General features: G+C 44.6%; 1 protein-coding gene across 3 annotated transcripts in view; it reads left to right on the forward strand.

Moving 5' to 3' along the window:
- The window catches only part of tesk2 (testis associated actin remodelling kinase 2), a 28,329-nt gene that overhangs the window by 2,894 nt on the left and 13,399 nt on the right, over positions 1 to 12,036 (forward strand). For all 3 annotated transcript variants that reach the window (XM_048240855.1, XM_048240836.1, XM_048240845.1), the window contains exons 2-4: positions 1,903 to 2,218; positions 7,856 to 7,977; positions 10,694 to 10,742. In XM_048240855.1, coding sequence (XP_048096812.1) covers positions 2,000 to 2,218; positions 7,856 to 7,977; positions 10,694 to 10,742 — 390 coding nt within the window. In that variant the 5' untranslated portion in view covers positions 1,903 to 1,999. The remainder of the gene's footprint in view (positions 1 to 1,902; positions 2,219 to 7,855; positions 7,978 to 10,693; positions 10,743 to 12,036) is intronic.

Consider the following 12,036-nt stretch of genomic DNA (forward strand, 5'->3'; position numbering starts at 1 on the left):
TTCTCTCTCTCTCCATCTCTTTCTCTCGCTGCCCTCTATGCAGCATCTTTCCCTCTCTGTCTGGCTATCACCCTAATCTAAAGTGCTTCCTCCATCTTGTTGCATGTAGAAGAGCAGCGCGACTGACCAGTTCCTGATGCATTATAAACAGTGAACGACTGCTGAGATGTCAGCCAGCTGGGGATGGAGAGTAGAGGAAGACAGCCAAGTCTGGGAAGTCAGTGTTAGACATCCGCAAACCCAATTTTGTCAGCCTTTCTCTTTTTTCCCCTTCAGGCTCTGAACCCAATCAACCCGATGCTTCATGCATGCTGAATAATGGGAAATAGTTTTATTTCTTTCAATCTTTCTTTTTGTTTCTCTTCCTTTCATTCTTTAATTTCTAAGTTATTCTCTTTCTCACATGGATTCTTGGCCCCCTTTTTCTTCCTGTATTTCCCAGAAAGAGAGAAGGCATGACGACATAAGCACCAAAAGTGCCTCCCTCATGCTGTGCACTTTCCTGACAGCCTCAGCACACAGAAATAGTCGTGGACATTCTTGGCAGCGCTGGCTTTGTGATTTCAAAGCACAAGAAAAATGGGGAAAGAAGCTTTGGTGGAGGAGGGAAAAAGTCCTTTTATGGATGTCACTGGTGGTCTGGCTACACCAGCTTTTCTGTTCAGACTGAGAGTAGTGAGTCAGAGTCTTAATGTCACTGTAGCGTTGTTGAAAACGTAATATCAAACAGTCTGTGGTTGTTGACAGCCTGCCAAACACTTAAAAAAAACTTTTACATGAGAAAGCCTTGCTATAAAAGCTAAATTAAAGTGGTCATCTGTTCTCCAATTGCTTGTTCGAAAATTAGAATGAAAATAGATATATATGGCTCTCTTGAAGTCTTTATTAGCAGTGCTTTTAAGAAATACCTGAGAAGAGAAGGAAGTCAGGGGGTTCAAACGACACTAATGCTACTTTGCATTCATTCAAACTGATCCCAGCTCAGCAATAGGACAGGGCACCTGTTTGATCCACTGTCTAAATCTGTGTGTGTAAACTTTTTAAAAAGTCTCTAAGGCATGACATGTTTTTGTAAAATACCATCACACTGAAAACAAATGTTGTTCACAAACATACGTGAACGTTTCTAATATGGATGAGAGACATGATTGGCCATAAAGAATGAATTGGTGACGAAGTTGAAGTGGAATAATTTGGGGAGTTGAAAATATAAGACCGGTAACGTGCACTCTTGCTTCAGCCCATCAAGACGACTAGTACAGCTGTTGTAATTCGCCAGAGGCCTGGGCAGATCTACTCAGCTGCACTCTTGCAGCTGAACACTCAGATGATGAATTGGTCAGAAGAGAAAGGGAAATCCTGGTGTTGTCCAAGCTGGAGAATGAAATGGCGACGCAAGAGAAATATCTTCTTTAGCCCCCTCCACCTTTTCTTCCGCTGTCAACTGAATATGGTTCGTCACTCGGTGTCATGTCCAGCACGGCTTTCACAGCAATGCAGCAGGCACTGAATGCATTTAGCTTGACATCCAGATAGATAGATAGATAGATAGATACTTTATTGATCCCCAAGGGTGTAGGTGTAGGTGTTCACGGTTTGGTTACTATTGATTGTATCGCTTTGTCGTGTCAATAAAATACCAACTCCTTAAATTGTCTGAAGATGGCTTGTTTTTTTGTAAATGAATAAATGAATGAAATCAGCCTGACGGATGGCCTGCATCATCAACCAACAGAGTCCACAACAACAATTGTTCTGGCTATTTATTGTCCTGCAGCGATGTGACAGCATTGCTGACACCTGAAGACTCTTACCCATGTGCTACCTTAGCCGCGGTATTAAAATTGAAACGAGACTTCCGCAACACCTGTTGACAAACACACACCTGTTTGATTCCCTTAGGCTTGTCTTACACCACCACCGCCTCCTGTCTGTCAAAGATGTGAAAGGTCTACTGCGGAGTCCTCCACCACGAACGGCATCTGCAGCATCAGTAGACATGGATCGGAACAAGCGTAACTCCATAGCCAGCTTCCCGACGCGGGCTGACCGCCCGGAGGAGCTGGACGTGGGGGTGGGTGGGGTGGAGACGGGCCAGCTGGACCGAGTGTGCCCCTCATCCTACCGCGCCCTCATCAGTGCCTTCTCACGCCTGACCCGTCTGGATGACTTCATCTGCGAATGGATCGGTTCTGGCTTCTTCTCAGAAGTCTACAAGGTAACCCGAGGGCAATGGCACAATGCCCTGCTTCACAGGCGTTTTTGGGTTAAGTGTTGAGTTTAGACTCTGAGGTATTTATAGGATCGAGAATGTTTAGTGGAGATGAGATCTTCCCTCACATCTATTTACACCCATATTTAGGCTGTATAACACTGTGCAGGTGTGGAATTAAATGTGTTATATCTGCCCAGTGCAAACTATTAATTTAGCGCTTTTAATCATAGTGTTATCACATTGTTTAAGCCCCATTCAAACATAGAAGAGACTCATGGAGTACTATTGTCATTAAGTAATTACAAGCGAAATAACTATTGGTTACGCAAAATGTTGCACAACATCGTTAAAATAATTTCAACTGTTTAGATGACAAGAGGAGGGCAGCAAGTGAATGGTCGACAATATGAAAGAATGCAGCTTTACTTTACTTTTTAATCTACGTCTTTAGATCTGGCATCTGAAAAAGGGCCACAAGGAAATCTCATGAAAGCTCATGTGTGTCTGACGCCCTTCATGTTTACTGAAACCCCATAGGCCTGTTTAAGTGCGCGGAGGCTGTATTTATATTCACCCTTTGAAAAGGCATAAATAGCTCATAGAGCGGGCCAGAGAGAGAGAGTCTGACTTCCCCAGCTGCCTGTTTGGTTTCAGTAGCTTTGTGTGATGCTAGCCTGCTATTTTATGATTCAACAACAACAAAAACACAATACTCGCTATTAATCAAGCTGGTGGCATTTTTCAGTGTGTATTACGTCAAAACAAGGTCAGTGAGATTCGGTAATACCACAGCCCATAACTGATTCACAAGAATGTGCTGTGTGAAAATGGAAAGCAACACAGAGGCCACCAGATGCATATCAGAACTCCTGAGAAGTGTATAATTAGGCAGTGGTGTGTCATGCCATGGGCCTGCTGAATACTGCTGCATAACTGCAGTGGCAGCAGTGATCTGAGCCTCGCTCAGCGGAACTGTAAACAGTGTGGAGAAAAGTGAAATGTTTTGCTGTTGTCAATATTAATGGTGCTATCTTTAAACTGGCTCCCCTTAGCAAGAGAGCAGGAAAACAAACTAACTCGCTACGAGCAACGCTCTGTTTACAGTAGCTTTCTCACTTTCTCAGCTGCGTTTAGGTTCAAAACTTTTTGTTTGGAAGAAGAAGAAAAAAAAACGATTTGTTCCATAGGGCAGACAAGCCCTCAGAGAAAATGAGCTCACATTGCCTGATCAGTCACAGAGCCAGATCAATGCCAGTCATCACAGTGGAATGGCTGCAGCCGTGTCAAAAGGCTTGCCAGCCGTTGCCTGGGCAGGCTGGAAATCCTGCCACTGATGGATTTAACAATTCTCACGGACCTAGTTGTCGGGCATCAGGCTTAGTCAGAGTGACATACTTGGGGGAGTGTGGGTGTACGTGTCTGTTTGTGTGTGTGTGTGTGTGTTGGGTGGGGGTAGTCTGGGGTATGGTGGCTGATGAGTAAAGATGTGAAGTCATTAGGCTATGAATGGTCATGGAGTGGATGTTTCGAGGTCAGGCTGTATGAAGCGGCAGCTGCAGCCTTGCTAAACCACATCCTCGTTCAGTGCTGAGTTGGAGTGAGGCTGCAGTGCATGTAGGGTGAGTTGAAACCTGAAGGCTTGTAGGTTCTCAAGTACAGTAGCCAAACTCTAACACTTGAAAAGTCACACTCCTTATAAAGCAGATAAAGAGTATAGAGCTTTATTATCCTACTTCATTTAATATATTGTTGACATTAAACATTTAACAAAAGTCATTTAAGGTGGGGTTTTTCCTTTGACATTTAGTTCTCCCTATGCTCCACTTCATTATACCCCAAAAAAAAAAAAAAATAAATAAAATAAAACAGAGTATTTTTAGCTCATGGACAACTGCTTCCATAGATTTTAACTGGATGGGGTGCCTATGAATGGAGCACAGAGACATAACAGTGTGCAGTCAGCCCTGTGTAATAAAACACCCAGACCAGACTCATTAGCACACGGCTGTGTGGGGGGTCCGCGTCCGCCATGCCATGTGGGGGTGAGGAGGAGGACACGAGACCATATCACTGTGTGTGTGTGTGTGTGTGTTTGGGGGCAAGTGGGAGGGGTTGGGTTTAATCACAAGGTAATAAGGAACCAAGTTATTGGCTGTACAGTAGTTGAATGAATGCACTGAGCATCTAATAGACCATAATGTTTACGTCAGGCTGAAGTTGAGACAATGCCTCACTAGCAGGGTATTGGCCCCAGCTCTCCGTTAAGTGTTCCTGTGAATAGTCATCAGCAACCCACTATCCTGTGCGGTTACAGCCTTCAGCAGGGGACTTTTGAACACAGAAGGATGAGGTTGTCACATGGACTGTATAAATAATGCCCTGTCCACTCATACAGCTCGTGCACTAATACATCAACCATGTATGGTTCTACCAAAAATTCCAAATGAGATGGACTGAGAGACGGTGGAATATAACATTATGTCCAATATTCCAATATGTGGTTTAATGTTCTGCATTTCTCATTAGTGGGTCACTTTGATACTAAAAGTATGATTCTATGTAATGACTGTATGATATCTACTGTCTCTGTGTATATCTGTGTGTGACTGTATTTAGAGATAAGAGGGAATATTATGTTCTGCATGGCTGCGTCGGTAGCTATCTGCTCCAGATTGCCAGGTTGCCACTAATCAGAGTCTGATTCAGTGTAGTCCACGTAAGATGGGATGACACTGAACACTATCTCCCGTCAGCCTGGAAGGATACTTAAACCCTGACTATTTCCTTGTCTAGTTAGAGCAGCTGGATCTTTAGGTGAAGTCATGCTGTCTCTCCCTTGATGCGCATCATTGTAAATAAACTCTGTTCCTGATTTTTCATACTATTGGTCTGACTGGATCTCTATTCATCTATGGTATCAAAATTACCATCAGACCCAAATAGTTTTAGAAAGGCCATTTTAGTGATGCCAGTATGACCTTAAATAGTGTCGGGCTTTTTGAAGAGGGTTGTTTCCCCTCACTGGTCTCCTGTGTAATGTTGCTATGTGGGGATGAAGCATTAATCAATACTCGTCTGTTACATAATGTGTCACGTTTCTGTGAGACTGTGCTCCCTGTGCTTTCAGTTGGTTTCAAACTCCAACGTGACTTTGCACGTATGTCAATTGGCATTTTATCAGCTTGCTGTTTTGACGCAGCGCTTTGTTGTTGGATAGTCTTCAGATGGCTGTACACTGCAGCTCTGCTGAATGGGTGTAAGGCGTTTCATTATTTACTTTGCGAGAGGGAAGGAAAGGCCATTGTGTGACTGAGTAAAAAATGGCAAAAATCACCTCAATATTGAGATGCAGGATGTGCTACTCTATACGGAGGACCAGTCACAGACGGGCCGTAAAGGGGTGTGGTACTGCAGCCTTTAGAGGGTGTGCGTGCGTGTGTCTGCGTGCGTGTACGTGAGTGAGTGTGTGTGTGTGTGTGTGTGTGTGTGTGTGTGTGTGTGTGTGTGACCGTCTGCACTCTCCCCAGGTGGCTAGGGGTGGAAGCCATCTGCCCCAGCTCGTCCTGCTGGGCTGCCTGCCTTTGCTTCGACGGGCCATGATGACCGCGCGGAGCTCTCTGGAGGCTGAGTCTGCTAGAGAGGGATGTTGTTGTCGTTGTAGGAGGAGGAGAGGTGAAGCACAGCACTTCCCTTTTTCCAGTGGCTCCGTACTTCCCTTTAAACGGGGTTCCTGTCCTCTCTCCGCCTCTCCACCCAGTGGACTTGGGGGCCTTTTTTGATTGGGTGCAGTCAGTGAGAGCTAACAGCAGTTAGCCTCACTCTTCTGTTCCCAAGGGCCTGTTGTGAACTCTTGACTGACTATTCTGTGGTAGACTTGGTATCTTGCACTTGCCCCAAACCTGTTGATCAAATATGCACTGGAGTACCATTTCTCTGCCTTTGGGCTCTGACGCTCTGTATCGCTGCCTTTCAGCTTGAGGAAGTGAGTTGGAATAGATACCGCTTAATATTTCAGTCTATCATAAGCACTTCCTGCCGAGTCTTTCATGCAGAGCTCAGAGCGGAGCGTTTCTTTTTCGAATCCCTTGTAGCAGGCCTGCAGAGCGGAGAGAACGACACCACTTGAGGCTTTACACCGAGCCGTGCTAATCTGTCTCAGAACGTTAGAACGTGCAGGGCCTGTTGCGAGCCATGCTAACCTGTCTCAGAACATTAGAACGTGCAGGGCCTGCTGCGTCAGTGCTCCCTGACTCACTCACACAGCGCCAGTGTGATAGAGGGTATCTCCTCTTGCCCAGCACTTTGGAGTAGAGTACAGTACACCAGATCCAAGAATACGACCTTTGCCCCCTGCCATGCAGCCCACACCTGTTAAAGGTTTAGATATGTAACAGGTTTAGCTATATAACAGAGGTGTGCACGTGGCGTGCCGGATGAATCCAGCAGGCTGAAAAAGCCATTCAGTCTAATATCCTTGAACACTGAGCTTTGGTGTGTAGCATGGGCTCAGGTGCGAGTTGTTGGTGCACAATAAGGAACTTCCTGCCTCCAAGGCTGTTGCGAAAGTAGAATTCTGTTTGTCATCACTTGGCTGACTCAATAAGATCTAGAGCTGCTGATAAAAAATACAAGAAAGATGTAAGATATCTGAGAAATATACAGATATATTTAATTTCATTTAAACATGCACATACAAGTACATTTTATAATCCAGGCTCTCCACTGCAGTAGCTTCTGTTAGATAAGTCTGAACGTTGTCTACATTGATTTATGAAGGTTTGAAATCAGCTTTTTAGGAGACCCAGGGCCAGATATATTAACGTTTGCGCCCATTTCAGGCGTATTTGTTTCGCAACATGCACATAAAAAAATGGCAAGGTATGTACAAACAGGCCGCACTGAGGTAAAAGCACAGAATACCTGTCGCAGGAGCTGAGAATGTCAATTTGAGCTTTTCCGTCTCCTGCATGCATTCATAGGAGGGTCAGGAGAAAGTGGGATTTTTGTGTAAAAAGATAGGCGGAGAAGCGCCTAATTAGGTATTCCCCTGTATGTACGAAAACTGCCCATTAAAGCGCGTGTCTATGTTGCGCCTAAATATTTCTGCCTTGTAAAAACAGGTGTTAAATGCATCAATAAGAGAACCTTTCAAAGACAACAGAATCGCTATTTAGAGCACCAGTTTTACGTCTTTGTACTATGTCAAAAGCAACCTTAATTTTCGTTGGCCTTTCCACTTAAACTTTCCAACTTGCTAGATTTGACCAATCTTCCATAGCCCACGTGCACAAGTAGTTTGAGTAGAACTACTGCTCTTCATTATCTAATACAATGCATGACAAAACAGCTAAATGTGTGCTTATCAGTTAACTTCATTCAACTGCGCATGTGATTGAAGTATGTCTTTCAGTTGTTAATGTTCATAAATTGAGGTAGGGGGCGGAGAAAGGCGCTGTTTACCCGATGAACTGCATGTTTGGTAAATACGACATTAACATAAGCGTGCGGTTTCTGCGGGTTGGACATGGCACTGATAACGCTATGTTCGCAAATGTACGTACATCTGGTCCCAGTGTTCATGCAGTGTGTGTGTGTGTGTGTGTGTGTGTGTGTGTGTGTGTGTGTGTGTGTGTTTTCCAGGTACGTCACCGCGCTTCGGACCAGGTTATGGCTCTGAAGATGAACAAGCTGAGCAGTAACAGGGCCAACATGCTGCGTGAGGTGCAGCTGATGAACCGACTCTCCCACCCCAACATCCTCAGGTGTGCACACAGACACACACAGACACACACAGACACACACAGACACACACACAGACACACACACAGACACACACACAGACACACACACAGACACACACACACTGAGGATTTCCTCACGCGCTAGCTGCATACCACAAGGTCATGTGGAGAGCCACAGGGCAGAGCATGAATGTGCTTCAGGGTTTAGTAACCAAAACAAGCCGATGTGCTAGGGAGGGAGGGAGGGAGGGAGTGAGGGAGTGAGTGCTGTGTAATTGCCTTGTGTAAGTCCTAGATGAATTTGCACAAGTGGATGCAATGTGTTTTTCAACGACCACAGTCGTTCCTTTAATGGTACAGTTTGTTGTTGTAGTGGCGGGGATCCATTGTTAGATTGACTCATTTGAGATTTTATTGTCAGACACAGGGTTCGAAATTAGCACCTGCCAAGTGCCATTGGCGAGTATATTGTTGTATTGGCGGCTGAGTTATGACCGCTACTGCTCAAAGTTGAGCTAGTGATTACTGTGATCAACCTATGATACGGAACACAGAGAGAGAAAAACACTCATTCGTTTTCGTTTAGACAGGCCCCCTTGTTGATTGATGTCATCTTAGGGAAGGGGCCTCTCACTTGGCTGTAGCTGAGTGCCTCACTGGTTCTTGCTCCTCTTTATTTCCAGTGAGTGGCTCAATATCAATGCAATTTGCAGCCCTTTCATCTCGTTCATAAAAAAAAGACTCGGGACTGCGGCTTTCAATACAAATCCCTGTCACTTCTTGCTTTTGTGGAAGAGTGGGCCGAGCAAGCGAACCCCCTCGCCCTCCTCCCCTAGCGTTGAAGTAGGACGGAGGGCCATTAACAATGGATGGGCTGGACCGCCACCCTGAGCTTGGGTTTCATTGATGTCCGTGCCTCTCAAAGAACTGACTTGGCCTTTTATTTTAAGCTCCACAAAGGTCATCGCAGTCTGCCGCCACAGAATGGCTATAAATAGAGTTTTTAAAAGATGCTTTGACTGTGCCAAGGCCACAAAGGTATCTGTAATCACACTTGAATATGATTTATTTATTTGTCAGAATATTTCAAATGTTTTGAAAGTGCAGTGTTATGGAAAAGTGACTTGTGTCATTTTGTCAAACTCTGCAGTAGTACTGCGATTTCTTAGTTTTTGTTTTATTTTAGTTTTTCAAGGGACATGAGCGTAAGATATGAAGCTGTATGTGTGTGCTATTCTGAGATTAGTCAGTGCTGCTGAAGTTCAAGTTCAAGTTAGTTTATTCGTCACATGCATGATTGTACATGTACAACAGCAGTAAAATGTAACATCTCCAACTGTGCTGGGAGACAATAATAATAAAGATAATATAATAAATAGAAACATTAAAAACAAGGGACTCCCCTGTAGAGTTATGGAGCTGGATCTGTTCATTGGTTAAACATGTTAAACAGTCTGTTGTGTAGTCTGTTGCTTGTTCTGGCCAGCGCAGACTTATTCTTTGTCAACATGCTGGATCGTCCCACATCATGGACAGAGTGACTCGAATTGTTTTAGTCATTCCATATTTGTGATGCGCAACTGTTCGTTTGCACAAGGGAGTTGTGGCCAAGCGCAGGGGACAGAGACAGAGGCCGTGTGTGTGTGTGTGTGCGCAGGGACGCTACAATCGCAGCATTGTTGCGTCCCGCTCCACCGGGCCGCGTGGGGCCCTGGTGCTGACAGCGGAGTTCTGAGGGGGTCTTTGTTGATGAAATCCCAGCAAGGACCAGCCATAAACTCAGGCTCTGGAGTTTATTGGGCCATAACGTAAAAGCTGCTCACAAATGTTTGCTGTTGTGTGTCGGCGGCTCACGTGTGACGGCCCTGCCCATGAGGGCCGTTTGGCGCTGATGGTGCCTGCTGGTGCCATAAGGGCCGACACAGGCAACCCCAGTCTCTCCTGGGTCGCTAACGATCTGCAATGTGGGGCTGTAAAAACACACACACATTCCACACACACGCTCACACACTCACACACACTCACTCACATACACAGTCCCAGTAAGCTGAGAGATGGAATGCCGATAAAGAGAGAGTAATTTGTTATGTTTTCCATTTGGAGGCAAAAACACTCATGTTGGCTCTTGCCCCTTGTAGGTACTGGGAGGAGCTAGGACTCCTCAACTGTTACTAGACCAGTCATGGCTACAGTTAACTTAAGGTTAAAATAGAAAACAATACTTTAAATTTGGTTTTGACCATGTAGAACACAGCCCCAAACAGTATATTGTGCTGCAGTTTTCCTTAGGGATCTGCATTTTCAGGTTGCTGGTACAGGTCTATGCATTTCCCAGCTTTGCTCTCCCAAGCACCTGAATGCAGTGTTCAGTATCATCAGTCTCAATGGAGCTTCTCCACAATGCAGCATCTCTGCATGTCATTTGCAGGATCCGCAGAATATTGGGCTGGACTTCTGGCCTGGGGGGAAAGGACTCTTAATACCTCCACTTTTGAGTACAAGTGTTTTTCTTCTACGTTCATAAAAGCAGGAATGCACAGCAAATCTCACTGGCGCTGTTTTTACCCAACCAGATATTAATGTTGTTTTTCCCCCTAACTGCATTTGTCATGGTTTGTGTTCTGACGCTGTTGTCTTCAGATGTTCTGCTCAAACAGACAAGTAAATTAGTGGGTGAAAGTGACTGACTTATTCTTTCATTTCTCTCCTTCTCTTCTCTTCCCTCTTTCCCTGGCAGATTCATGGGTGTCTGTGTCCAGGAAGGTCAACTCCATGCCCTGACAGAGGTAAGAGGCACACCTGTTTCAGGTGGGGGTTAGATTCTTTAGGTAAATCAGTTACCTAAAGGAGGTTGTCACGTCTGGGAATGACAGGACCAACTGAGGCTGCCTCCAGCTTGATCGCTCTGTGTGTGTGTGTGTGTGTTTGGTTCAGTTTCACATAACATTATTTCTACACCGACCCAAATTTGTCATTGGTCATTTGGTGTTGATCTTCAAAATATAATGTGGCATTTACCATTTTGCAATGAAGGCAGAGCCACTTGGGTTGATCTGGAACCTGGCAATTGTTTATTAGCCAACAATATTAGCTTTTATGACTAACCAATGAATTTTGTGTGGCTGGAAAATAGTGTATTAATTCACTAGAGTTGAGACAGACGCATGCGCAATCTGATATACACTACCGGTCAAATGTTTCGGGTCACTTAGAAATTTCCATTCCACTCCATTATAGACAGAATACCAGCTGAGATCAATTGCATTGTCTTAACCAGAGCAGCAGTTTTCAGATTACATTATGTTCTTACATAATTGCAAAAGAGTTCTCGACTGTTGTAGAAAGAAGAAAGAAATGGCTGATCTTTAATACAAGATCTACATTGCCCATTATCAGCAATCATTCATCCAATGTGAAAGGCACATTCTGTTTACTAATCTGATATAATTTTAAAAGGCTAACTGATCAAACATTGGAGAACCCTTTTGCAATTATGTAAGCACATAATGTAATCTGAAAACCCTGATTAAAAAAAAAATGTAACTGATCTCAGCTGATATTCTGTCTGTAATGGAGTAGAATTAAAATTTCTAAGTAACCCCAAACTTTTGACCGGTAGTGTAGCTATCCAACTCATGACGTGGATCGACACCGATGCAAGCAAACCGAAATCAGGAGTGAAACGCACTAGGGTTGATTAGAAGGCACTGAAGGCTGTTGGGGTGAAAGCCCCGTCTCTCTACTCAAACTTTAGTGTGATTTTACTGTGGTGTTAAGTCAGTCATTTCCTGCTCCAGGTAGGCAGAGTTAATGGGCTACAGTCTCTGTCAGGCTGGCAGGTTAATGAATCAGTGAAATGTGTGTACTGTAGGAGTTCCCTTATTTCTCTCTCTCTGTCTCTCTCTTGTTCTCTATCTCTCTCTCTCTCTCTCTCTCTCTCTCTCTCTCTCTCTCATTCTCTCTCTCTCTCTGTCATTCTCTCTCTCTCTCTCTCTCTCTCTCATTCTCTCTCTCATTCTCTCTCATTCTCTCTCTCTCTCTCTGTCTCATTCTCTCTCTCTCTCTTTCTCTCTCATTCTC

The sequence above is a fragment of the Alosa alosa genome, chromosome 1 (genome assembly GCF_017589495.1).
Source record: "Alosa alosa isolate M-15738 ecotype Scorff River chromosome 1, AALO_Geno_1.1, whole genome shotgun sequence".
Classification (NCBI taxonomy): domain Eukaryota; kingdom Metazoa; phylum Chordata; class Actinopteri; order Clupeiformes; family Clupeidae; genus Alosa; species Alosa alosa.